At 37.8% G+C, this 26,129-nt stretch overlaps 1 protein-coding gene across 2 annotated transcripts in view; it reads right to left on the bottom strand.

The window, feature by feature from the left end:
• Med13l (mediator complex subunit 13L) overlaps window positions 1-26,129 on the bottom strand; it is a 198,195-nt gene that overhangs the window by 148,283 nt on the left and 23,783 nt on the right. For both annotated transcript variants that reach the window (XM_042669550.1, XM_042669551.1), the window contains exon 2: window positions 15,863-16,100. In XM_042669550.1, the coding sequence (XP_042525484.1) occupies window positions 15,863-16,100 (238 nt within the window). The remainder of the gene's footprint in view (window positions 1-15,862; window positions 16,101-26,129) is intronic.

Here is a 26,129-nt window from a genome sequence, read left to right as displayed (position 1 = left end):
TCCTACTGAAACCCTAATCTCTTATCTTCTTTCTGTGCCCAGAAAGCAATAATATTTATGTCCACAGCTTGACCCACTGACTAGGTACTGCAAAGTAGATGCTACTGTGTGGTCCATTAAGCAAAAAAGCGGGCCATCTTATCAGGTAGGCTTCCTTCTCTTGGTTGTAAAGATTTGGTACTGGCCACCATGGTGATTTCCCTTCCCATATCTGCTTTCTCTTCTGTATTAATTTACATGAGATGGCTGATCCATTCCACAGAGAAAAAAAATCTTATTCTATGCAGAGGAACAAAATGGTTTTTAATAGATTTTTATAAATCTAATCTCAACCATTTCTACTTAAGAAAGTCAACAAGAAACTTTCCACAAAAGTGGCACAAGGCCAGGTGCCAGTGGCTCATGCCCATAATTCTAGCAAGTAGAAGACTGAGATCTGAGAATCAAAGTTCATTGCCAGCAGGGGCAGGAAAGTCCATGAGTCACTTTATCCCCAACTAACCACCAAAAGCCAGAAATGGGGCTGTGAGTCAAATGGTAGAATACTAACCTTGAGCAAAATAGCTCAGGAACTATACCCAGGCCATCACAGAGGAGCTGGGAAATGCACAGAGGTGAGCTGACGCCCACCACTGCACACAGTTTTATGAGACCATGCATAGGGGCTTCCTTGTAAGCAAACAATCTTTCTGCAGTTTCTAAATGGATGAATGACCTTAAAAGTTAAAAGTCACTTATCTAAGACCAAGTTGCCAATATTCCTAATGTGACTTTACTTTAAAAATTGAACAATCCAAAAAAAAAATTATAAGAAACTATTATGTTAAGAATAAGGTTAAAAGAAGCTTTCCTAAAACTCAAATTCCCATGGCATAAAATAAATGCATTTTATTATATTTGAAGCCATAAATTTGAAAATTTTAAGTTTTAGGACACTAAGCTATCTTCATGAAACAGATGTTGCTTCCCATGCCATTTAATCAATGCAAGTCACATTCCTAGAAGACAATATAGCCATCTGATGAGTTCAGCATCAATGGAATGAGCCAAATCCACACAACAGCATTTTACAAAAATAATCAGTGGTTTAAAGCAGGGCATGTGCAAAATTCCTGAAATAACACATACATAATTCACTGCCAGACTCAGATCAATTCAGAATCTGCAGAGGCAAGAAACATCATTATTATGGCTCTCAAATCCATATTCACTGAGGCTGTGTTCAGAAAGTTTTATTTCAATTTCAAGAAAACAAATGACTAGAGAAGCTCAATAATGATTTTGGCAGATAAGAGTACCCTTAATTCAAAGCAGAATTATTTTAAAGAGTTTAAGAACTTTAAAAAATAAACAGCAATTTATAGGATATTGCTCTTGAAAACAAGACGAAATATCCTATGTCTAATATAGCTATCCACACAACATTAGAGGCAAAACAAGGAAGCCAGAAAAAATTTGAAAAAGCACATCCTGATCAGAGACCAGGATGCAATTCTAACTCTGGCACTAACAAGCTATCTGACTTTGAACAAGTCAGGCCCTCAAAGAGGAACTTCCTTTATCACTTCTAAACCACCTAAGGCTGTGATACAAAGACATTCTATCTCCCAGCAACCATCAACCCTTGCTCTCAGCCCCACCCAACCAGAGTCCTTCCAAGTCAGCATCTTCCCACAGACTGTTAGGACCTCCTCAATAAGGCAATTTTAATGTGCTAGGAAAACTAAAAGTTTCTTCAAATGAAAACTTGGGAGTAAATGCAAAGTCAAAAGGATCTCTAGGGGCTGGGAAGTTGGCTCAGTGGTAGAGCGCTTGCCTTGCATGCCTGAGGCCCTGGGTTCGATTCCTCAGCACCACATAAGCAAAAAGAAAAAAGCCGGAAGTGGTGCTGTGGCTCAAGTGGTAGAGCACTAGCCTTGAGCTGAAGAGCTGAGGGACAGCACTCAGGCCCAGAGTTCAGGCCCCATGACCGGACCCAAAAAAAAAAAAAAAAAGGATCTCTAAAATTTAAGAAAATCTAGCAAAAGCAAAATGAAATGTTGAAATGTTACAAAAGCACTCCTGTTCTAGTGCAGTTCAATTCTAAGAATCTAGAAAGTAGAGCAATGGGTTTTGCTAAAGCTTATCAAATTTGTTTCATAATTGCTTGGCACAGAAATCAGTGTACCTTTTAGTTTCCTCACCAGCAAGAATAGAGGGACTATATTAAATCGGTGTGTTTCCAATTGAATTCCTCCAAACTTGCAGAGTCTAAACCTAAACCTGAGTTGCCAAATAACAAGAGGCTCAAACTCAGGGTCTTAAACATACCAAGCAAGTGTTCCACCACTGCACTCCACCCCCAGTCTTATACTTTATCTTAAATTAAAAAAAAAAAAAAATTGCCAGGCGCCATTGGCCCATGCCTATAATCCTAGCTACTCAGAAGGATCACAGTTGAGAGCCAGCCCAGGCAGCAAAGTCCGAAAGACTCTTATCTCCAATTAGCCACCAGAAAACCAAAAATGGTGCTGTGGCTCAAAGTGGTAGAGTGATAGGCTTGAGTGGAAAAAGTTCAGAAACAGCACCCAGGACCTTAGTTCAAACCCCATGACCAACCCAAAAGAAATTTATATATATATATATATATATATATATATATATATATATATATATTTACTTAAATACCCTGAGACAGTGCTCAGAATGTAGTCTCTAAATCTCATGCCCCAATTAAAGGAATTATAAACCCCTTAATAAAGGCTGATTCTAGATGGGGAGCGTAAAATATTACAAATATACCACACCAAAAAGCAACGATGTTAGCAATGAATCATGTCAACAAGACTAAGAAGCCAACTTTAAATAGTCTTCCACTCACCAAAAATTGGGTAATTTGATCACTGAGAAAAGAAATAACTGCAATAAACTGAAAACAGCATATCCGAATCCATAAACTCACAATACTATATTTCAAAATAAAATTCATGGTTTGTCTCTGAAGAAATAATAAACTATCATTCCATAAAGTAAGGCCAATATATAGATACATCTTTTTTTTTTTTTTTTTTTTGGGGGGGGGGTCCAGTCGTGGGGCCTGAACTCGGCCTGGGCACTGTCCCTCAGCTCTTCAGCTCAAAGCTAGCGCTCTACCACTTCAGCCACAGCGCCACTTCCGGCATTTTTCTTTTTGCTTATGTGGTGCTGAGGAATTGAACCCAGGGCCTCATGCATGCAAGGCAAGTGCTCTACCACTGAGCCACCTTCCCAGCCTACATACATTTTTAAGAATCTGTCTTAAGGGGTTATTTGCATCATACTTGTCATTTCAATAACAGAAAGACATTCAACTTCTCTGATCACAAAGAGAAGAAAAACTAATTTAAAATATTCTGGACGGAAAGTAAAGCATGAACGCCCTCCTCCTCCCCGCCCCCCTCACAGGGAATGAAACTAGGCTAACAGCACACATCTATAATGCCAACATTTGAGAGGCTGAGGCAGAAGAACTGAAAGGTTTGAAGCAAACCTGGGCTATATACAGCAAAACTAGGCAGACAGGTAGGTGAGGATGAAGGGGGGGAGAAGGAGGAGAGAATGAGCAGGAAAGGAAAAGGAAAAAGAGAAAGAAAAGGATAAAAATTACTTAACTGAAAATGCAATATAAAATAAGGAAATAAATCCCCCACACCATCAGTCATCATATGTAATATACTCTCTAAATGACAATATATGTATATGCCTTGGTAAAATAAATAATTTTACATAAGAATTACCAACAACTATAAGAAATTTCTGCATCCTAATAGTTTTTTTAAACTGTCAACATATAAAGTACTCATTACCAGAAAACATAAGCTTGAGTCCTGAAGGAAAAGCACAAATTACACATACTTTAATGTTCTAGTTTCTTTAAAAATTTTTACTTTGGATTGTTTCAACTGGAAAGGATCTTGAATGGTAGTTACTGGTGCCATAATTTCTGGTTTCATTGTTACTTCTTAGTATCTACCAACCTGCCACCAACACTTCTTCTAGACCAGAACTCCTAAAGAAAAGGGACTGAAGAAATTCTCTTGCAGACAGAGCTCTTAAAAGTTGCCCTTGGGGCTGGGAAGGTGGCTCAGTGGTAGAGTGCTTGCCTTGTATGCATGAGGCCCTGGGTTCGATTCCTCAGCACCACATAAGCAAAAAGAAAAAAGCCGGAGGTGGTGCTGTGGCTCAAGTGGTAGAGCGCTAGCCTTGAGCTGAAGAGCTGAGGGACAGTGCCCAGGCCCAGAGTTCAGGCCCCAAGACCGGATCCAAAAAAAAAAAAAAAAGTTGCCCTTTACATAGTAAGGACACAAAAACTAGTAAAATTAAAAAGAAGAGTGGTTAAAAAAATAACTTCTTTCAAAAAAGAAAAAAACTGAGTAATAGGTACAATTTAGAAAAGTTAAGACCAATGAATTAGATAGAGCAAGGGCTCTGGATGAAGCCATGGGTAGTTGGGAACATGAGACATTAAGTTTTAGCATGCCAGAGTAAAATTACATAGGTACTGTCTCCTACAGCCACTCTTTAAGCATGGATTAATCTCTACCTCTTTCTGTTCCCAGAAACCACTAATATTTATGTTTCCAATGGTAATGTGACATTTCCAAAATGACAGCTACCAGATTACTTCGCTGTTAGTACCACTCAAGTGATTCATCTTTTCATAAAATACATTAAATAATCACAGAGTCATTTTAAGTCACTGTAAAATAAGAACTGGAATTATTTAGTGCTTCATTATTTACTTCATCCAACTTAACTGGCCTCTACTCAAGAGATTTCCAGGGAAAACTATTACTTACATAGCAATTTCTAGATTCCCACTTTTGAGGCTGGGCATATGACTCAGTGGTAGAACAACTTGCCTAGAATGTGCAAGAAGAGAAGGGGAAGATGATGGTGACTATTCTTAGAAGACCATCAAAACTTTGAGCCAAATATGTAATGTTAGGAAAACTATAAAGCCAAAAACAAGGCTGTGGTTCTACTATTGAAAGAAAGCATCTCAACTGAAGAAAAAGTCAGTGATTAGCCCACAGTCCCCCTAGTGTTCAACTGGTTAAATAGTAGCAACCAATGTGGTAAAAGCTGCACCTACCCATAAACTGAACAAACATAAAAGGTGTAAGGAAAACTAGCAGAAATCTTGAGTATTTCCCTGTAAGTAATTCACATTAAGATTTAGAAAGAATAAATCCAAAACTACTTTTTAACTAAAACTGATCATCAAGTACCTAGCATAATGGATAGCACATAAGAAGTCCAGGCAGCCAAAGAGTATGGTTAACAAGGTGAGTGAAAATGTGCAGATGAGAGCAGTGATTAGCCAAAAGCTAATAGAAACTGGAGAGAGAATGCATAAGAGAGCTACTAAGAGCTAAGTTAATAGATAGGGCTAGAAGGATCAAGTGAAGGCATGATGTAAAGATAATTATTTCAAATGGTAAGAGTTGGGGGTTGACCTTTGTATAAAAGGTAATTAAGGACAAAGGACTGGAACATGTTACTGTTGGTGATTTGGTGGCTGAAATCACTCCAAAAAAGAGCTCCTATAAATGGAACCAGGCCAGCCTTTAAGGTTGAATTAGACTATGTTGTCTATAATGTTAAGAAAATTTGCCATAATTTAGAAATCCATTTTCCAAATTAAAATCCTTTAAAAATAAAGATAAAATCCTTTTCTAATAATTATTGTCCAGGTCCTTGTTTTCAACATATTAATTTTCAAACTACCAATAAACCTAGATTACTGTTACTGTAAAATTAATTTTTATTTTACTGTAAGGAAACAGATTTTTAAATTCTACAAATTAAAAACAATGTGGAAAAAGGAATTAGCTTATTATAGCATAGTGATAGTTTATTATGATGTAGTGATCCTTGCTAGTCATTTTGTACATGTATTTTTGTACATGTAATATTAACAAAAAGTTTAAAATATTCTGATCAACTAATAATTGAGATGCAACATACATGGTATTTCTCAAGGGATTAGATCACAATCCCTATTTAAAATAGCAGAGAACATAATTTTAATTTTTTTTCTTGGTTGGTCATGGGGCTTGACTCAGGACAGGATGCTGTCCCTGAGCCTTTTTATTCAAGACTAGCACTCTACTACTTTGAGCCACAGCTCTGCTTCCACTTTTCTGGTGGTTAATTGGAGATAAGAGATTCCTGACTTTCCTGCCCGGGCTGGCTTTGAACCATGATTCTCAGATCTCAGCCTCCTGAGTAGCTAGGATTACAGGAACTACCAGTGCCTAATATAATCTTAATTTTTTTATATTAAAATCCTTTCAGAAGCAAGGGCTTAGATATTATAAACATCTTTGGCCAGACAAAGACAGAAAATAATAAGTTAAAAGAGCACTTTTCAAACATCTAATGCCCATCCGATTTAAGACTGTATTGACAATATTATAGCTCATCATTTCCATTTAGCTAATATCAAATTCATTGTTGGACTAGCAGTTTTTATTATGTGTAATAGCCCAAGGTCAACTACCCATGATGAATCTACAAGTTACCAAGGATTCTGATACACAAATATCATTAAGAGCAGGACATCAGTGGCTCATGCCTGTAATCTGAGCTACTCAGGAGGCTGAGATCTTAGGATTGTGGTTCAAAGCTAGCCCAGGCAGGAAAGTCCGTAAGATTCTGATCTCCAGTAAACCACCAGAAAACCAGAAGTGGCACTGTGGCTCACATGGTAAAGCACTTGCCTTGAGCTGAAGAGCTGAGGGACAAAATTCAAGCCCCATGACCAAAAACTACAAAAAAAATCATTAAGCACTGTATCCCAATACAAAGTAGTCTTACATAGCCATCTGTTCTCCAGTACAATTACAGCCTATGCTTTTTTTACTAGTGCCCAAGCTACTATCTACAACACTAAATAAAGTTACTTATTCAACTAATTTTAAGTAAAACTACACATTTCCATCTTAGTAACTAAATTGTAGACAAAAATAAGGAGCTGCAAAAAAAATCAGACTTTTCCATATGTGATTAAAGAGAAATCCATGAAACAAGGAAATCTTCCAAATGTGGTCACGTTTCCACATGTAGTCCAGAATACTGGAACACCCGCTTTGCAATGAATGGTGCTAGATCAAACATCTTTACACTACCTTCTAATGCACTCTCTAATCTAATTAGTGTGTTCAACAGATATGTGCCAGGAATGATGCTAATCCTGGGATAACAATGATGGACAGAAGTCAAATAGAAGGCTATCGCCACATAGTTTATAACCTACCAGGAACTTGTAATCCTATTTTAAAACCCTTAAATAATTCCAACTACCTATTAAATCCAAACTATCCTAGCATTTAAAGTTCCATCCCCAACAGGCAAAAATGTATTTTCAATCAGTCTCTGAAAAAACTGTCCAACTTGTTCTACTCTCTTATCTTTCATGTGCAATGGCACATATCTGTTTGGTCGAAATGCCCATATATCTAAATTCTCTCCATTCCTTAGGATCCGCTCAAGAATTATCTGTTCTTCCAAGTTCTGTTTCCTTCCATATTAACTCCCAAGAAACTAAATGCCTCTCTTAAGAGGCATTGTTTTCTACCTTTCTTTTAGTGCCTGGGCACTTTCCCTGAGCTAAAATTCAAGGCTAGTACTCTACCACTTGAACACAGTTCTGCTTCCAGCTTTTCTGGTAGTTAACTGGGGATAAGAGTCTCTGGACTTTGCTGCCCAGGCTGGGTTCAAACTGCGATCCTCAGGTCTCAGCCTCCTTAGGATTATAGGAACAAGCCACTGGCATTCAGCCATTTTTTATCCTTTAGTTATGGTTCATTTAGTTTCTGTAATGCAAGAAATCGTCTGATTCATTTCCGTACTCTTCACAGCCCCTAATACAATGAAAGGTCAAAAAATAACAAATAAACAGTGCTAATTCTAAATATAAAAGCTGATTAAAATACTCAAAGAATACTTTTTTGGGGGGGCGGCGAGGATTGTGGGGCTTGAACTCTGGGCCTGGGTGCTGTCCTTAGCTCTTCAGCTCCAGTCAAATGCTCTACCACTTCAGCCACAGCACCACTTCCAGTTTTCTGGGGGTTTATTGGAGATAAAGAGTCTCACAGACTTTCCTGCCTGGGCTGGCTTTAAACGGCAATCCTTAGATCTCAGCCTCCTGAGTAGCTAGGATGATAGGCATGAGCCCCCGGCACCCAGCCCAAGAATATTTTTAAAGCATTCTCAGATACATTATTAGATCATTATGGTCATATAATGCTGTAATTTTAAATATGCAGGCAACTATACTGAGTCAGAGCTCACCCTTTTAAGGTGTATTCATCCCTGTCACAACCATAATGGGAATCAAATAAATATCTTTATGTATTTGGACTAATTACTTATCCAATTATTTTTAAGTCATCTAACCTTTTTTTATTCTTGTTAAATGTTTTGTGCCTACTCAGAAATGCAGGGTGGAGACTCTGGATTTTGATTTTAAAAGCTTTCCCTGTGGGCTGGGAAGGTTCAGTGGTAGAGTACTTGCCTTGCATGCATGAGGCCCTGAGTTTGGTTCCTCAGAACCACATAAGCAGAAAAAGCCAGAAGTGGTGCTGTGGCTCAAGTGGTAGAGTGCTGGGTTTGAGCTAAAGAGCTGAGGGACAGTGCCCAGGCCCAGAGTTCAGGCCCCATGACCAACAACACACACACACACACACACACACACACACACAACTTTGCCTGTGACAAATGCTACTCAAACCAAGAGACCTGTTTTGTTATACTCTATGAAACCAGTATGTCAAATGTTTCCGTAATTGGAGACACTGTGAATGTGATTTCTTTCAGAAACAATCAGAATTGTAGTTTGTCCAAGGATGCCAAAGTAGATATCCTTTCTACAATAAATATATTCTAGTCTATTTCTTAAATTATTTATATGTGTGTGTTTATATATAATTCAACCAAATTTTTTTCCTTTAGACTAAATTTACTTCAACATGAGTAACACACTTTCTTATAAACAGAAAATGCAAAAAACAAAACAAAAAAAAAAAAAACTTAAATTCAAAAGATGGATGCCAGTGGCTCATACCTATAATCCTAACTACTCAGGAAGGAAGCCTGAGATCACACCAACCCAGGCAGACAATCCAAAATCTAAGAGACGCTTATCTCCAAATATCTAGCAAAAAGCCAAAGCTAGAGGCATGGCAAGTGGTAGAGTGCCAGCTATGAGGGAAAATGCCAATCAAGAGCACAAGGTCCTAAGTTCAAGACCCAGAATAAGTACCCCACACCCTCCCCACACACACGCACACACACAAACACTATTACCTGTGAAGAATAACATAACCTGAATAAGGGAGACCTCACCAGGAAGGAGGTTACACCTCCCTTCCTTAGGCATGCGTTCATAAATATTTACTTACAAAGACTCACTAATAGTATCAGAAAGTAAGCCTTAGCTGGGCACTGGTGGCTCTTGTATATAAACCCTAGCTACTCAGTTCAGAAGGCTATGATCTGCAGATCAGGGCTAGAAACCAGCTGACAGGAGAATCTGAGACTCTTTACCTCCAAGTAGTCAGTAAAAAGCTGGAAATGGAGCTGTGGCATAGCAGTAGTGTCCTATCATTGAGCAGAAAAAAACTAAGTAACAGTGCCCAGGCCCCAACTCCAACCCCTTGTATCAGCATAGGCATGCGCGCGTGCATACACACGTGCTCCCACACAGGCACACGCGCGCGCGCACACACACACACACGCACGCACGCACGCACGCACGCACGCACACAAATCCTTCAGGGAAATCAGCAAAAACTGTCTTATTTTCACTGGATACCCATGACTCACACTTTAATCATTCTTAGCTACTCGGGAGGCTGAGATCTGAAGATCATGGTTTGAAGTCAGCCCAGGCAGAAAAGTCCATGAGACTCTTTATCTCTAATTAAGCAACAAAATGCCAGAAGTGGAGCTGAGGCTCAAGTGGTAGAGTGCTAGCCTTAAGCACAAAAGCTCAGGGATAGTGCCCTGCCCAGAGCTCAAGCCCCAGGACCAGCACAAAAAATGGCGAAAATTAAAAAGTTTTATTTTCGTCCAGAAATAAAAGTAACTTGTAGAAAATATGGTATTTTGCATATGACATTACACTAAATAGGAAAAAGAAGCTAGTAATGATGAGCAGATTGTGAACATTCTAACCACCCTCACTTTACCACAAAGGTATCTTCATCTTTACCCGATTTTTTTCTTTTTCTTTTTTTTTTTTTTTAAATCAAGCCAGTTCTGTTGCATGATTAACTACAAACTACCAGGTGTTTTTCCTCACTATAACCTGGCAACTTGCTCATATTCACTGAGATACACTATCATATATTAAAAAAATTAAAAAGAAACTAATTTTATGATCGTGTAAAGACTATGGAAGCCCTTTAGTTCAGATCTAGATGGGCCGCAAGAGGACTCACTGCCAAATCACAGTTGGAAAGAGCCAAGTTACAAGACCCAGTTACACAGACTGGACACTTTTCCCAATGTCATTTATAAGAAATAGGTATATATGTAGCCCAGGCCCTGTGGGAAGCCACACAAAAATATTTGCATAGATGGAGCTTTGAAGTAAATTACTGGTAATTAGTAGCCACATGATATTCAAAGGAAATTTTTCAGGTAGCATCAATAATAGGCACTGAAATGGCCAGAAAATTGTGTTTATAACATGATTTTGTTTGTTTAGATTAGAAGCCAACTTAGCATATTGTGTTAATCTCAAAAACTCAATAGAAAATAAGGAGAATTTATTGAAAAACCAAAAGAGCAAAGGCATATATAACAACATCAAATTGTTCAAGACTAATGAAGGATTAGGATATAGATCACTTGCCTAGCAAGCACAAGGCCACTAGGTTCAATCCCCAAAGGGGAAAAAAATGTTCAAAAAGACATTAATACAAAGCTGCTTAGTGCATAATCAGCACTTTCAATTTTCATTTTCATTTTAATCTGTATCCTCAGATAATAGAACGAACGTTTAAGTTTGATTCCAAATGGACTTTCATAGCACACTCTCTCTGGCCAGAAAGCAGCACAATCACAGCTCTACCTTCCAAGGATATAACAGGATAAAAATCTTAAGGAGTACTGACCACTTCATAATACAATTTAGAGTTCGTTATTTTTAAAAATACTAAAATGTCTTAATGTTGATGTATGAGTTAACTGTCAACAGTGCAGTAGCAGCAACATTTATAGATTAACTGCTGTGTGTGTTTTACCCTAAGTACTTTATTAACTTTAGGCTCATAATCCAATTTACAGTGAGAATATTGAGACAATGATCAGTTTAAATAACCTGACCAAAGACACCCAGCTATTAATTGACCAGGCAGGCATTGAAACTCATACAATCCACTCTAAACCACTCTCTAAACCACTCTAAACCACTATGCCAACAGCATAGTGGCCCCAGCAAGAGTCCGGAAATCTTCACCCAAATGACAGGGAAGACCATGAATGTGTTATTATGTTCTCTCACAGTACTTCATGGTTTTAAGTACAATATAATAAAACTAATGTGCAGGAATATTCAGGATTGTTTTCATTTTATGAAGATAACCTTAACTATTTAAATGTAAGATGGTTGCTTTAGTATTATATTTTACTATCATGTTTCTTAGTCGTATGTTGTTTGGGAAATCCCATAATAACAAAGGGAAATGCCAAAATATACATAAAAAGTATACTGAAAGTGGCTCAGTGGTAGAGCGCTTGCCTCGTATGCATGAGATCCTGGGTTTGATTCCTCAGCACCACATAAACAGAAAAAGCCAGAAGTGGTGCTGTGGCTCAAGTGGTAGAGCACTAGCCTTGAGCTGAAGAGCTGAGGGACAGTGCCCAGGCCCAGAGTTCAAGCCCCACAATCAACCAAAAAGAAAAAAAAAGTATATTGAAGAAATTAAAATGTCCCTATAAAAGAAAGCTGTCATAAATAACGATGCTGTTGTAGTTAGTACTCCCATCCAGTAACAGTATTCTGCTAAAATTTACCCAAAATGAAATGGCTCAAATATACTCCAGAACAAATTAAATTTCTAAATATCACTGGGCACTGGTAGCTAGTAATCTGGTAATCCTAGTTACCAAGGAGGCTGAGCTCTAAGGAGCTCAGTTCAAAGCCAGCCCAGCCAGAAAAGTCAGTAAGACTCTGATCTCCACAATTAGCCACCAAAAAGCTAGAAGCATATCTGTGGCTCAAGTGGTAGAGTGCCAGCCTTGAGCAAAAGAAGCTCAAGCACAGTGCCCAGATCCTGAGTTCAAGCCCTGGGACTGACACACACACAAAAAAAATCTAAATATCTTCAAATTACATGACTTAAAATATCCTTTTGAATTCTTCATTCATAAATGGCCCACATACCATATTCCCTTCTTTTGAAATGGAAGTTTCTAATACCATTCATTCTATTAACTAACTTTCAAATATTTCCAATATTAGGCTGAATCATTTCAACCACTTTTACATACAAAAGTGGACACTTTGTCTAACAACTTTCTCAAAATGCAACATTTGCATTAAAGGAATAGGGCATACTCAAGACTTATGTTCTAGTTTTGTAATACTCCTAGTAGCACAAAGGATAAAGGTTTACAATTTTATAAGTAAATCAGGTGACAGTGGTTCAGGCTTGTAATCCTAGCTACTCAGGAGGGTAAGATCTGAGGATCAAAGTTTGAAGCCAGCCGGGGCAGGAAAGTCTATAAGCCTCTTATCTCCACTAAAACTACAAAAAAAGTAGTAGTAGTAGTAGTAGTAGTAGTAGTGGACTTGCAGCTCAAGTGGTAGAGCAGCTAGCCTTGGGCAAAAAGCTCAGGGACAGCACCCAAACTCAGAGTTCAAGCCCCAGGATCAGGGAAAGAAAAAAATAAAGTAAATTATAATGAAAACAATCATTCCTATGGGACAATATCTGCAACATATTAATAAGTTTTTTTCTAAAAAGACTGAATCACAAATCAGCATTATATTGATTACCAACTGTTTGAGAAACTTAGATGGGAAGAAAGGGACCAGTGGGAGAGAGAGGGTTAACAAAAAGCATAAGTGAGGATGAAAATGATCAAAAAGGTTTATTTCTAACAGGCACCAGTAGCTCATATCTGTCATCCTAGCTACTCAGGAGGCTGAGATCTGAGGATTGTGGTTCAAAGCCAGCCAGACAGGAAAATCTGTGAGACTCTTATCTCCAATTAACCACCAGAAAACCAGAAGTGGCTCTGTGGCTCAAGTGGTAGAGTGCTTGCCTTGAGCTGAAGAACTCAGAGACAGCGTCCAGGCCCAGAGTTCAAGCCCCACAACTGACCCCCCTCAAAAAAAAAAGTTTGTCTCGGTTTAGAAATACAAAAATGAGACCTGGTAAACTGTCTTCAGAAGAAGAATTAGATGAGACAGAATGATAGTGTGAGGTTGGTCAAGATACCTTGTTTACATGTGTGGAAACATCACAAAAGAACTCTCCCTCCCCCATATAACCAATATGTGCTAATTTTAATAACTCTTTTTTTAGACTAGGATTATTTTGGTGTTCTCCATTTGGTGGTTCTATTTTTTTTATTTTCTAATTAAAACACACTATTTCTGTAATTTTAAAAACAATTTAAAATAAGTCAAACTTTGCTTAATTCTTTAACAAAAAGTAGTTTAAAGAACTAATCTCTATATGGAATCTAAAACCATGGCATTTTAAACCACCTATTATCCTTTTTTAACTCAGCATCAAAGTTCATAAGAAATAATAACAACTTAAGTTACACCAAACGCCAGTGATAATCTTCTAAAGAATAAATATACATCAATTAAGCCTATACAGCTGAGTTTGGTTTCATCATTATATAATGATGATTTGACCTGACAAATGTTAAAATATAGGGGATCAAGATGGAATAAAAGAATGGAAGATGAGAGTCATAAACAGTCATAAAAGAGGAAAACCAACCAAACTAAACCCAGAAAAATAAAAAATTAAAAAGCTGCATTATACTATATGTGGGTGGGGGCGATGGAATAAATAGGCATGATTTGATTTTGAAATGAACAAATGTCCTTAAGTAACTTCTAGGAGGCATCTTACTTTAAAAATCCTGATTAAAAATCTAGATGTTCTGCCAGCTGCATGCAGTGTCTAATGTCTGTAATCTTACCTACTCAGAAAAGGCTAAGATCCGAGGATCATGGTTCAAAGCCAGCTCAGTCAGGAAAAGTCGTGAGATACCATCTCCAATTAAAAATTAAGCACCAAAAAAGTCAGAAGAGGAGCTGTGGCTCAAATGGCACAGCAATAGGTAGCCTTGAGCAAAAAAGCTCAGGAACAGTGCACAGGCAATGCATAAGCCCTGATTTCAAGCCCCACCACATGCACCAAAAGTAAAAAATCTCAAAGTTCTAAGCTTCTAGTCCTCCCCTAGGTAACCCACTGACCACACGAAATTGGCGATTGAGCCCAGATTCTGGTTTTCCCATTAGCAGCTAAGAAATCCACCTCTCCCAGACTATGCTTTTGTATTTATATAGTCAATGTCCTAAAAGCGCCAGGAGAAAGATTTGAGATGATAAATGGACCACATGATAGTTCAATTAGTCTACTGTGGTGTACCGCCCCCTAGCTGCTATGACAGCAGACACCTTTGGACCCATACACATATACACATACACACAGAAAAAGGCTTCAAAGTTAGAAAATTTTACAGGTAAATTTATAGCTTTTAGAACAGACCACAAACAGACATTAAAATTAGCTTTCTCCTTCCTTTAAAAAATAATAACACAGACAAAAATTTTTAAACAATACATTTTTTTCAACCACAAATGAGTAGTTTGGAGAAAATAAATATCTATGGGACACTAAATCAAAAAGAGTCAGCACTCCTGAAGAGTGACTCTTAAATAAAAGAATGATGGCACACACCTGTAATTCTGACACTCAAGAGACTAAAGCAGGAGTACAAAGAACATCAGGCTAGCCTGAGTTACAATATGAGATCCTGGCTCTAAAAATCCAAAAATAAAATTAATTTGAATAAAAATTGGAAATAGTCTTTAGAAAAATTCCATAGCACACTACATAGAAAGTGTTCAGTACAGGGATTTTTAAAAAATCTTTTACCAAACAAATCAAATACTATTACTAAAATTTTTCTGGTTATGAATGTATAGTGTATATTAAAAAGCACCTTAGAATAATGAGGTTTTTATGTTAATTTGAAATTTTCAGATACCAGCTGCAATCTGATGTTAAAATTAATCAACACTGGAGCCAATATATCCTGGCATAACTGAATTACATAAAATGTATGAACAAAGCAAAGAAAAATGTATTAAGTTCCTATATAGTAATTAATACCATCTCATAATTTTGTCTGTTAAGTCTTGCATTACATTTTTGTATTACTTTCCAATTTACCACCAAAAAACTCAGCTGCCAAAGTAGCTCAATAGCAACAATACATGAAAAAAAAAAACTGTGTTCCTTTCACTGTCCTGTTAATTACTCACAATTTACTAGTATTTGAAAACAGTGGGTTGCAGCTTGTTTCCACGCCACATACCCACGAGACACAAATAATATCCTTTAACAATGGTGATTTTACAAGGTTCTAGTTCTCAGCAAGGCTGAGAAAGGAAAAGAGAATCTGAAAAAGAAAATGGGAATAGAAAGAAAAGGGTAAGAGTGGGGATGTTCCTTTTGATAGACACCAATTATTAAACCCAGGATCTTTCTTTTAAGCAAATTTTTCAAACTTTTCATAATTTACCACTGTTCCAGAAAATAGGATGCAAATAATGTTTGAGGAAAAACAAAATCCTTACCCTGAAGCTCATGATGTATCACACCCACTAGGTTGGGTTCATCTCCCCACCAGAATATCCATAACTCTTTGCAATCTGGTTTGACATCACGACGCCATACACACAGCAGGTTGGCTTGCAGACAGCGGATGAAACTTAACAGGATTGGGTCATCCTGGGCTGGGGCTGAAATTATGGGTCCACAGTCCCCATGTCCTCCAAAATTGTACCTACGCCATTTGATCCCCGTGAGTTCAGCCTAGAAAAGACAAGAAAATGCAATGGTTTTCACTTTTTCCTTTTACTTATAAGCCCCTATAAACACCATCCATGAAGAAAAGCCCATTTGCTAAAAATAAATACATTAAAATTAACAGTGTAAGATTTTTTTCCCAGTGAAAAATGTACATCTACCCTTCTTAATTTGGAGGGTGGGAGGTTGTAATTCCTATCATGATTTCTACATAGTTGGTCATCTTATTTGTTATTGAACCATTTCATTTGCCTAAACATTCTAAAAATCCCCTATAAAATTACTTCTTGCATTATTTCTTATTCAAATCATAAATTATATTGAAAAAATCAGGTAAGAGCTTTAAAACAGGTGCACAGTTTGAGCAGCACTACCTAATCCAAACATCCAAAATCTAAAATGTTTCCCAGTCCACACTTCAAAGCATTATATATTTCAGCTCTTCAGATAAGGGATGCTCAGTTACTGAAGTATACACAAACAGTCCAGAATTTGAAAGGTTTTGAAATGTGAAACACTTCTGGTCCCAAGCATTTCAGATAAGGGATACTCATCAACCTATAGAAGTGAAATAATTTCTTTCAAAGGTTTTTCTCAATTTCTTCCCATTCAGTTTAAATCCTTTTCAATCAGGGAAACAGTTAGCATGCAGTATCATACCACTTCATCATGCATGCCAAAAGGCTATTTAGGAAGAAACTGCTAACAAAACTGATGCAGTTATCAGCGATTTACTCCTGTTACTTAATATGCAGCACACAAAAAAGCTTTCCTTCTGTAACGACTCCCTAATGTAGTTTGGTCTTTTGTTTTTTAAACACATTTTAAAACAGAGAAACTTTAAACAAGCAGAGAAGAGAAGCTACTGTCACTTTGTTCCATTATATGCATTTGTATTTTATGATTGTTCTTAGAGTTTAAATGTAAGAAACTAAACTTCAGCCGGGCGCTGGTGGCTCACACCTGTAATCCTAGCTACTCAGGAGGCTGAAATCTGAGGATTGCGGTTCAAAGCCAGCCCAGGCAGAAGAGACCGTGAGACTCCTATCTCCAATAAACCACCAGAAAAAAACCGGAAGTGGCGCTGTAGCTCAAGTGGTAGAGCGCTTGCCTTGAGCTGAAGAGCTGAGAGACAATGCCCAGGCCCAGAGTTCAAGCCCCACGACAGACAAAAAAAAAAAAAAAAAAACTAAACTTCATCAGGGTGCCCATGGCTCACAACTGTAATCCTAGCTACTCAGGAGGCCAAGATCTGAGGATCACAGTTCAAAGTCAATCCAGGCTTTGAAAGTCTCTGAGACTTTCATCTCCAATTAACCACCAAGAAAGCCAGAAGTGAAGCTGTGGTCCAAGTGGCAGAGTGCTAGCCTTGAGCAAAAAGCACAGGGACATAGTCTGAGTTCAAGCCCTAGGATCAACAACAACAACAACAACAAAAAAAAAGTTCTAAAATAATTCACTATAAACACACCAGAAATAACTGTCATATGTTCTTTCTGGTTGCTGGGGTTTGTTTTGTTTTTGTTTTTAACTGAAACCATACTGGATAATTTCATATCCTCCTTTATCACTTATTACTCTTCTAATATCCAATATTTGAAGAAATATAACTTAAGCACCCGGTAAGAACTGGACTGTTTTCTACTTTTTCCACTATTATAATTATTATAATTCATTAAATCCTTGAACAAATAAATGTTTTCCTAATTACTCACTTGGGAGAAATTGCTTGATACCAAACAACCAGTTTAAAATTCATGATAAAATATATTTTACCTGATATCTGTAACTGTAACCCCTTTGTATATTACCTTTATAGTAACAATAAAAATTTGAAAAAGGGGAAAAAAAGACTTGGAAAAAAAAAAGATTCATGACAAATGCTTCTTCTATTTCCACATACCTGGATTCAACAAACTACTCGTCAAACATGTTGGGAAAAAATACCTGTCTATACTCAACAAGCAGACCTTCTTTTCCAAACAATAAAATATCACAACTATTTACAAAGCATTTTACTGTATTAGCCATGAGTAATCCAAGGATAATTCAAAATATACAGAAGTAAGTACACAGGTTATATGTAATTACTATGTTTATATAAAAGACTAGAGCATCCTCAGATTTGGGTATTTACAGAGAGGTCCTGGTCTATAGAGAGAGCTCTTAGAACAGCACTTGACACACAGCAAACACATAAACTATCTTATAATCATACTAATAATTGTACTACTATTTCTTTTACTTTGACTTTTTTTTTTTGGGTCGGTCCCTCAGCATTTCAGCTCAAGGCAAGCACTCTACCACTAGAGCCACAGCACCACTTCCAGTTTTCTGAGTGGTTTATAAGAGATAAGAGTCTCCACAGCCTTTCCTGCCCTTTCCAGCCCTTTCCTCAGATCTCAGCCTTCTGAGTAGCTAGGACTACAGGCGGGAGCCAACAGTGCCCAGCTTTTTGTCTATATTTCTATCATAGAAATTCCTTTGTTTCCACAAATAAACATAATTTTTATGTATTTATTGAGAAAGTCTAACATCAATTTTTAAGTGCCAAAAAAGGAAATCAAATAAAAATAAAACAGGTTTTAAAAAGCTATATAAAAGATATTATCGGGATGGGAAGGTGGCTCAGTGGTAGAGCACTTGCCTTGCATGCATGATGCCCTGGGTTCGATTCCTCAGCACCACATAAACACAAAAAGAAAAAAGCTGGAAGTGGCGCTGTGGCTCAAGTGGTAGAGCGCTAGCCTTGAGCTGAAGAGCTGAGGGACAGCGCCCAGGCCCAGAGTTCAGGCCCCATGACCAGACCCAAAAAATAATAATAATAAAAAATAAAAAAATAAAAGATATTATCATCTAAGTAAAAGATAATGTTCTGTGCCTAAGAACTGTGGGTGGAGGGAAGAGAAGGAGTACTAATACAACAATAAGTATGATCACTAATCATGACATTAACTATATTTAAAGGGTTAGAAAACTAGGGCACACAGAATAAACGTCACATGTGTCAGTCCTCAAGAAAATCCATGCACAGAAATTTACTCATTTTAACATTGTAACATCCAACAATACTCAACAAACAAATGTCTGACTTTGATTCAAAATGGTTTCCCAATCCTGACACTTCCATTAACTTCCTAACCAGTAGCAAAGGGAAACCACTGCCACCTGCTCTGTGTTCTCTACAAAGCTGTCCTAACAAGTGATATATTATTACAAGTGCAAGTTCAGCAGCTACACGGCTGCCAACTTGTTTCATAACTCAGTCAAAAGATGAAAAATGATCAAAAAAATTTGGTCGATTGTAGGGCTTGAACTCAGCGCTGTCCCTGAGCTTTTGTGTCCAAGCCTAGTGCTTCCCCATTCTGGCCATAACACCACTCCTGGTTTTTGAGTGGTTAATTGGTGATAAGAGTATCACAGACTTTCCTGCCTTGGCTGGCTTTGAACCTTGATCCTCAGATCTCAGCCTCATGAGTAGCTAGGATTACAGACATGAGCCACCTGAACCTGGCTCAATGAAAAAAAAAAACTAATTTCCTTTATTTTCAAGCTAAAATTATTATACCAGTTTTCACTGGAAAACCTATCGTTGAAATACCAATCAAGCCTAGTAAAAGTAAGTATTAAATGGATACCCTTAAGACTTAGCTTTAAATTTTGAATTAATGTTTGATAAGAGGAAAGACAAGTTAATGTTACTGAAATCATTTATGCAAGAAAAGTATTCCCATCATAGACTTGTCTTCAAATAGAGTAAAAATATCATCATACACCATGACTGTTTTGTTAAAAAATCAAGAATGGGTATGGTGGGCACATACCTGTCATTCTAGCACTCAAGAGGCTGAAAGAAGATCTTGAGTGTGAGGCCAATCTGGGTGAGGGAAAGTGTCTCCAAAAGATCATTCCCATGCCAAGTTCTGTCTCCCCCCACCAGAAGGGTTAGTGCAGTTTGAAGTGAAGGCTACACAATTAACAAGAACTCTGTGTGTGTGCGTACGTTCGTGTGCGTGCGTGCGTGCGTGCGTGCGTGCGTGCGTGCGTGCGTGTGTGTTGTGGGTCTTTAAGTCTAGGCATGGGCGCTATCCCTGAGCTCTTCAACTCAAGGCTAGAGCTCTACCATTTGAGCTCCAGCACCACTTCCCATTTTCTGGTGGTTAACTGGAGATAAGAACTTCACAGGCATCCCTGCCCAGGCTGGTTTTGAACTGTGATCCTCAGATCTCAGCCTCCTGAGTAGTTAGGATTACAGGTGTGAGCCATCAGCACCCAGCTAACAAGAACTCTTACAGTCCCAAATTGTAACAACTTGTATCTCTAAGATTCAAAATTCTTTATCTAATTACTGTGAAGTATTTTTACATTCAAATTATCCAAAATGTGCATTTACTTCAAAGAGATAAATTCATAACTACAATTAGTTTTTAAAAACAGAATCAAAAGGATGAAATTAAAATATACAGAGAACAAAAGCAGTAATATATACATATACAATAGTAACTACCAGCATCGCCACTTATTAAACAGCTACCTACTAGCCCCACAATGAAGTCTTCATATTTAATTTCTAATAGCAAGTAGCATACTAGTCTTTGTACATAATTCTTGATCTTCACAACCAGCTAAAGAAATCAGAACTTAAAAGGTTAATAGTTCTCTCATAGCCATAGGATGGAAAATGGCAGATCCCAAATATAACTAGATTTAAACCATAACTGAAATTAAAGCATACATTCTTTCCAGTCTGCTATGCTGCTAATGGTAACAATTAGCTCTTGAGGATTATAACATAAACAGTACAAAGAAACTGTCATCAACTCAGTTTACCAATGACTAAAGCTCATGTCCATGCTTTCCAATTTAAGGAAGTTCATGAATCTTTAATCTTCCTGATGTATTAAAGAAAATTAGCATGAGTACCCATACTATCCCACGAATAGAGACAATTTCAGATAATCATATGCCTTCTACGTGTTACCACTGTAAGATAGAACCTACACAAATGAATTCTTAGAGGATATGTATAACAACTATTCTAGTAGCAAGAGAGGCTAGAGGGAAACATAGAAATGGCTGACATCTGTTACACAGGCAGTCAGGATTTTCTGAAAATTGAACTGAACTGGCAGACTGCTGCCATAAACAAAAGGCAGCCATATTCAATTCAGAATGTGCTAATTAAATAGACTATGATAGAAGCAGGATAAATGAACTTCCTAACATAAATGTGATTTAAATAAAATGTATTCTTATTGTCCTATTCTTTAGGTATAGTACATAGGAAATATGATGTCCCAGTGGAGATCATTTCTTCACAGCGACCTATCACCAGATCCCTTGTGACCAACAACATACATTTCAGCATGGCATCTCAGAGATAAAACTGTAAAATTAACAGATGTGCCAGTAAGAATTATCCTAGGGTGTAGTATCATCATAGAAAGAACACCAGCTGCAGATCAAGAGACAGAAGTTCTAGGCCTGGTTTTTCAACAATTTACCTAATGATGTTAGGAAAACTACTCCACTTCAAGGTACCTCTGCTTCAGAAGCTGTAAAGTGATAGGGGTGACCTACATACTATAAATGAATTCAAGGCTCCTGGCTCAAGCTAATTACATCCCACTCACTAAAGCAACTTGTAAATGAGATGAAATCCTTATTATGCCTTAGAAGGATCAGTGAGGAGGAGCTGCCAGAAGATATTCAGAATTTCAAGAAACTTGCTGGGCCAAGTATGTATAATAAATGGTACAATGTTTGCCTAGCACTAGCACTGGGTTCCATCCCTAGCATGGCTGGGTGAGGGTTTTAAGGAAACAATTCAAATGTGTATGTCCTAGGAAATTCCAAGTCCGCTTAACCTCACTTCCTCAGGTGAAAGGGTTATTATTACTCTAGTAGAATCAGGAAAATAGAGTAAGCATACTAAGTCACCTCTGAAATCACAAGAAAGAAAGAAAGTCAAAAGAATGGCAAACTTTTGTTAAAACAACGCCAGGCCCCAGTGGCTCATGCCTGTAATCCTAAACTACTCAGGTGGAAAAATCTGAGGATGATAGTTCGAAGCCAGCCTGGGCAGGAAAGTCTGTGAGACTCTTACCTCCAATGAACCACCAGAAAGATAGAAACAGAGGCTCAAGCGGTAGGGCACTGTCCCTGAGCAAAAAACCTCAGGAACAGTGCCCAGACCTGAGTTTAAGGCCTACAACTGACAATAATGATGATAATAATAATGATACTTCTTAGGAGACTATTAGATTTCTACCCAACAAAACAATGACTGAAAGGAAAAATCAAGTAGGAAGTTACAAGTCAGGCACTGGTGGCTCATACCCGTAATCCAACTACTCAATAAGATGAGATTGGAGGATTATAATTCGAAGCTAGACGGGGCAGAAAGTCCCCGTGAGACACTTCTCCAAATAACTGCTCAAAAACTGGAAGTGGAGCTATGGTTCACAGTGGTAGAGCACAAGCCTTGAGCAAAAGAGCTCAGAGAAAGTGCCCAGGCCCTATTCAAGCCCCAGGACAAAAAAAAAAAAAAAAAAAATCGAGATTTCAAAGCAGATACAACATGAGAGGCCAGTGGCTCACACTTGTAATCCTAGCTACTCAGGAGGCTAAAATCTGAGGATCACAGTTCAAAAGCCAGCCTGGGCAGAAAAATCAGTGACAATCTCCAATTAACTAAAGCTGGAAGGAGAACTGTCACTCAAGCTTTTTCATTTGATCCAAAAAGCAAAGTCATACCAGGCTCTGAGTTCAAGCCCAGTACAGCACAAGCACACAAACAAAAAAGTGGAATTCCAGCCAGGCGTGGTGGCTCACGCCTGTCATCCTAGCCACTCAGGAGGCTGAGATCTGAGGAGTAAGATTTAAATCCAGCCAGGGCAGAAAAGTACCCTGAGACTCTTATCTCCAATTAGCTACTCAAAAACCAGAAGTGGCACTGTGGCTCAAGTGTTAGAGCCCTAGCCTTGGGCACAAAGAGGCTCAGGGACAGTGCCCAGGCCCTGAGATCAATCCTCACAACTAAACGGAGGGAAAAAATGAAATCCCTACTATAACCCAGTTTGTCATGTATATCAATCTGATTATAACATGTCAGGTGACTCCAGGAAACACTCCATCAGGAAGTTGAAATTGATAAAACACCTAATATAACTGAGAGCTTTAGGGGAATTTCAGACAAACAAACAAATAATTGGGGGATAAGTAGGCCAAGGTACTTGAAGAAGTACTTAAAAAATAATTACCCTAGTATTTTGAGTTATATAGAAAAAGAATTCAGAGTTTAATAATGGATGAGTGGTATACTATGAGCAAAGTAATGCTAACACTGAATACTGAGCCAACTCAAATTACTGCAAAACTATTTTAGTAAAATGGATATGGAAAGGTACATTTGCTTTATAGGAGGCAGAGAGAACACATTAAATCCTCATCTGCAATAGTGGGATGTCTAGAAAACTATTCGTTTAGGGTTTAAAACAAGGAACAACCAACATAACAAAAACTCAGTGCAGCAGGGCTGTGAATGTGGCTCAGTGGTAGAGTGCTTGCCTAGCATGCATGAGGCTCTGGGTTCAATTCCTCAGTATCACATAAACAAAAAATAATAATAAAATTATATTTTAAAAAACAGTGAAAGTGTTAGCCTCCAAAGAAAGTAAAATAAAGACCAGTAGAAAAGAATGATATTCTTATAAACCATGTAGAATTATTTAAGTAAATAAGCCATGGAGGGGAAAGGGAGTAACACTTAAACAAAACTAATCAATATATGGTAAAGAAATACAGTTAATGAAAAGTTACTAATAATATTGAGTATTCACAAGTATCATTTTACAAATATTCTGAATATTCCTAAAACAATATGGCATCAGGTAAATAACATTGCAAAAGCCAAAGGTAATTTGGCATGTTAACATATTGTTGGCAAGGCACTAGTGGCTCAGGTCTATAATCCTAGCACTCAGGGGCTGAGATGTGAAGATCACAGTTCAAAGCCAGACCAGGCAGGAAAATCTGTGAAACTCTTTATCTCCAATTAACCATCAAAAAGCTACAATTGGAACTATGCCTCAAGTGGTAAGGTTCTAGCCCTGAGCTCTGATACAGTGCTCTGGCCCTGAGCTCAAGATCAGGACCAGCACAAAATAATAATAAATTGCTGTCTGGTTCTCCTCTCCATTTCACACTTTTAAAACACCAGCTGGGCTAGAACACTTCTAGAGGTCTGCCCCACCCCCACCCCTCCACCCCAGTTTGACTCTGCTCAAACTCCTCCCTCTATCACCAGTTTTGCTGTGGGCCAGGACTGTTCTCTCACTAGGCTGCTAAGTACAGTATCTAGATCCCATGTAACAGATGTGAACTTACATGTTACTTTAGCTTCAGCCTTTAACTGATTACTATAAAATGGAACAAATTAACAAATGAAAGACTAGGGTACTGAAGAAATCTCAACATTGTATATAGCTAGAGGCTATCTGGCCTCCTGTTCAATTCTTTCATGCAAATTAACATGGAAGTAAAAATAGAATAGAATATGATTTAAAAAACAGTTGAATGAACTTAATTAGTACTTAAGAAGATTCTGAAATTATTTAAAAGTCTTCTATTATATGAAAGGCTGATGGGGAAGATTAATTAGATTTGCTCAGCACAGTCCCAAGTGGTAACAATGAACCAAATGGAAAAACTGATTAAAACAACAACAGTGAGAAGCTCCCTGAAGGATAAAAATTCCTGACTGAGAGTCAATCATTGATATAGGAGGTTAAGGAGAAGTAAGTCAATACTAGATAAGGAAATTATAGAACAGCTTTGAATATCAAGTGCTAGTCAGACAAGGTTTATAAGGTTTCTTTGGAACTTTAAATATGAGTTACATAGATTCTTCATAACAAGATTTCATAGTACTAATATTTGTATTTTAGTCAGCTGGCAAAGAGTCAGTAATCTATAAACTATGGACTGTTTTTGTAATGAATGAAGTCTTGCTAGTACAAAACTATGCTTATTTATTTGCATGCTATGTGTACATAGTATGTACACATACAATCACTACAATCAGAGCCTTGTAACTGATACTCAAATGGACTCCAGCCTGAAATAATTACACACTGGTTTTGCTGACCTCTGAACTAAGATAACATCCATGAGCAAATGAGATATCTATATCTATAAAGAAGCACCAGAACTGTGATGCTGCCATAGATAAACTGAAACTGAACAAAACATGAAATTACTGTTTTCAGGCACTGGACAGCTAGCAGTACAGTCCTGTATCTCTCTAAAAGGAAAACAAATGAGATGGTTCCTGCTGAAGCAGGCTGGGTGCTAATGGCCCACGCCTGTCACCCTAGCTACTCAGGAGGCTGAGATATGAGGATCACGGCCAGCCTGGACAGGAAAGTCCGTAAGACACTTATCGCCAATAAACTACAAAAAAAAAAAAAAAAAAGCAAAGTGGAAGCCACTAAAGATTTTGGAGAATAGATAACCAGAAATAAGATAACTATCTCTGGGGAAAAAAAGATCTGATAGGGGTCCATTTAGAAATAGACTTTGGGCCTGGGAACGTGGCTTAGTGGTAGAATGCTTCTTTGGTATGCACGAAGCCCTGAATTCAATTCCTCAGTACCACATAAAAAGAAAAAGCAGCAGATAAGATGAAGTTAAGAGAAATGAACCCCAAGATAGGGACACAGTGGGGTTTTTTCTTTCTTGCTATTGTTTCTAATGTATTTTATAAGGTATCATGTGATTTTTTTGTTGCTTTGTATGTTCCTCCCCAATGGAGTATAACCCCTGTTTTCACTGTATTTGATGTCGGTATAATTTGGCTAAGGGAAGGGAAAAAACAAAATGTTTAAATAGGGATACAGGTTGACCCATTGCAACAATGAGATGTACAAGACACTATGTTGAAAAACGAACTTTACAATTTAGGCAGAGGTGGGGAGCGTGTGTAGTTGTGGAGGTGGGAGGGAAGGGATGTTACAAAGAAGAAGGCAACTATGC

The sequence above is a fragment of the Dipodomys spectabilis genome, unplaced genomic scaffold (genome assembly GCF_019054845.1).
Source record: "Dipodomys spectabilis isolate Male_0828 unplaced genomic scaffold, ASM1905484v1 ptg000499l, whole genome shotgun sequence".
In the NCBI taxonomy this organism is placed as follows: Eukaryota; Metazoa; Chordata; class Mammalia; order Rodentia; family Heteromyidae; genus Dipodomys; species Dipodomys spectabilis.
The sequence above is the reverse complement of the archived record's forward strand: the minus strand, read 5'-3'. Positions and strand labels throughout refer to the sequence as shown.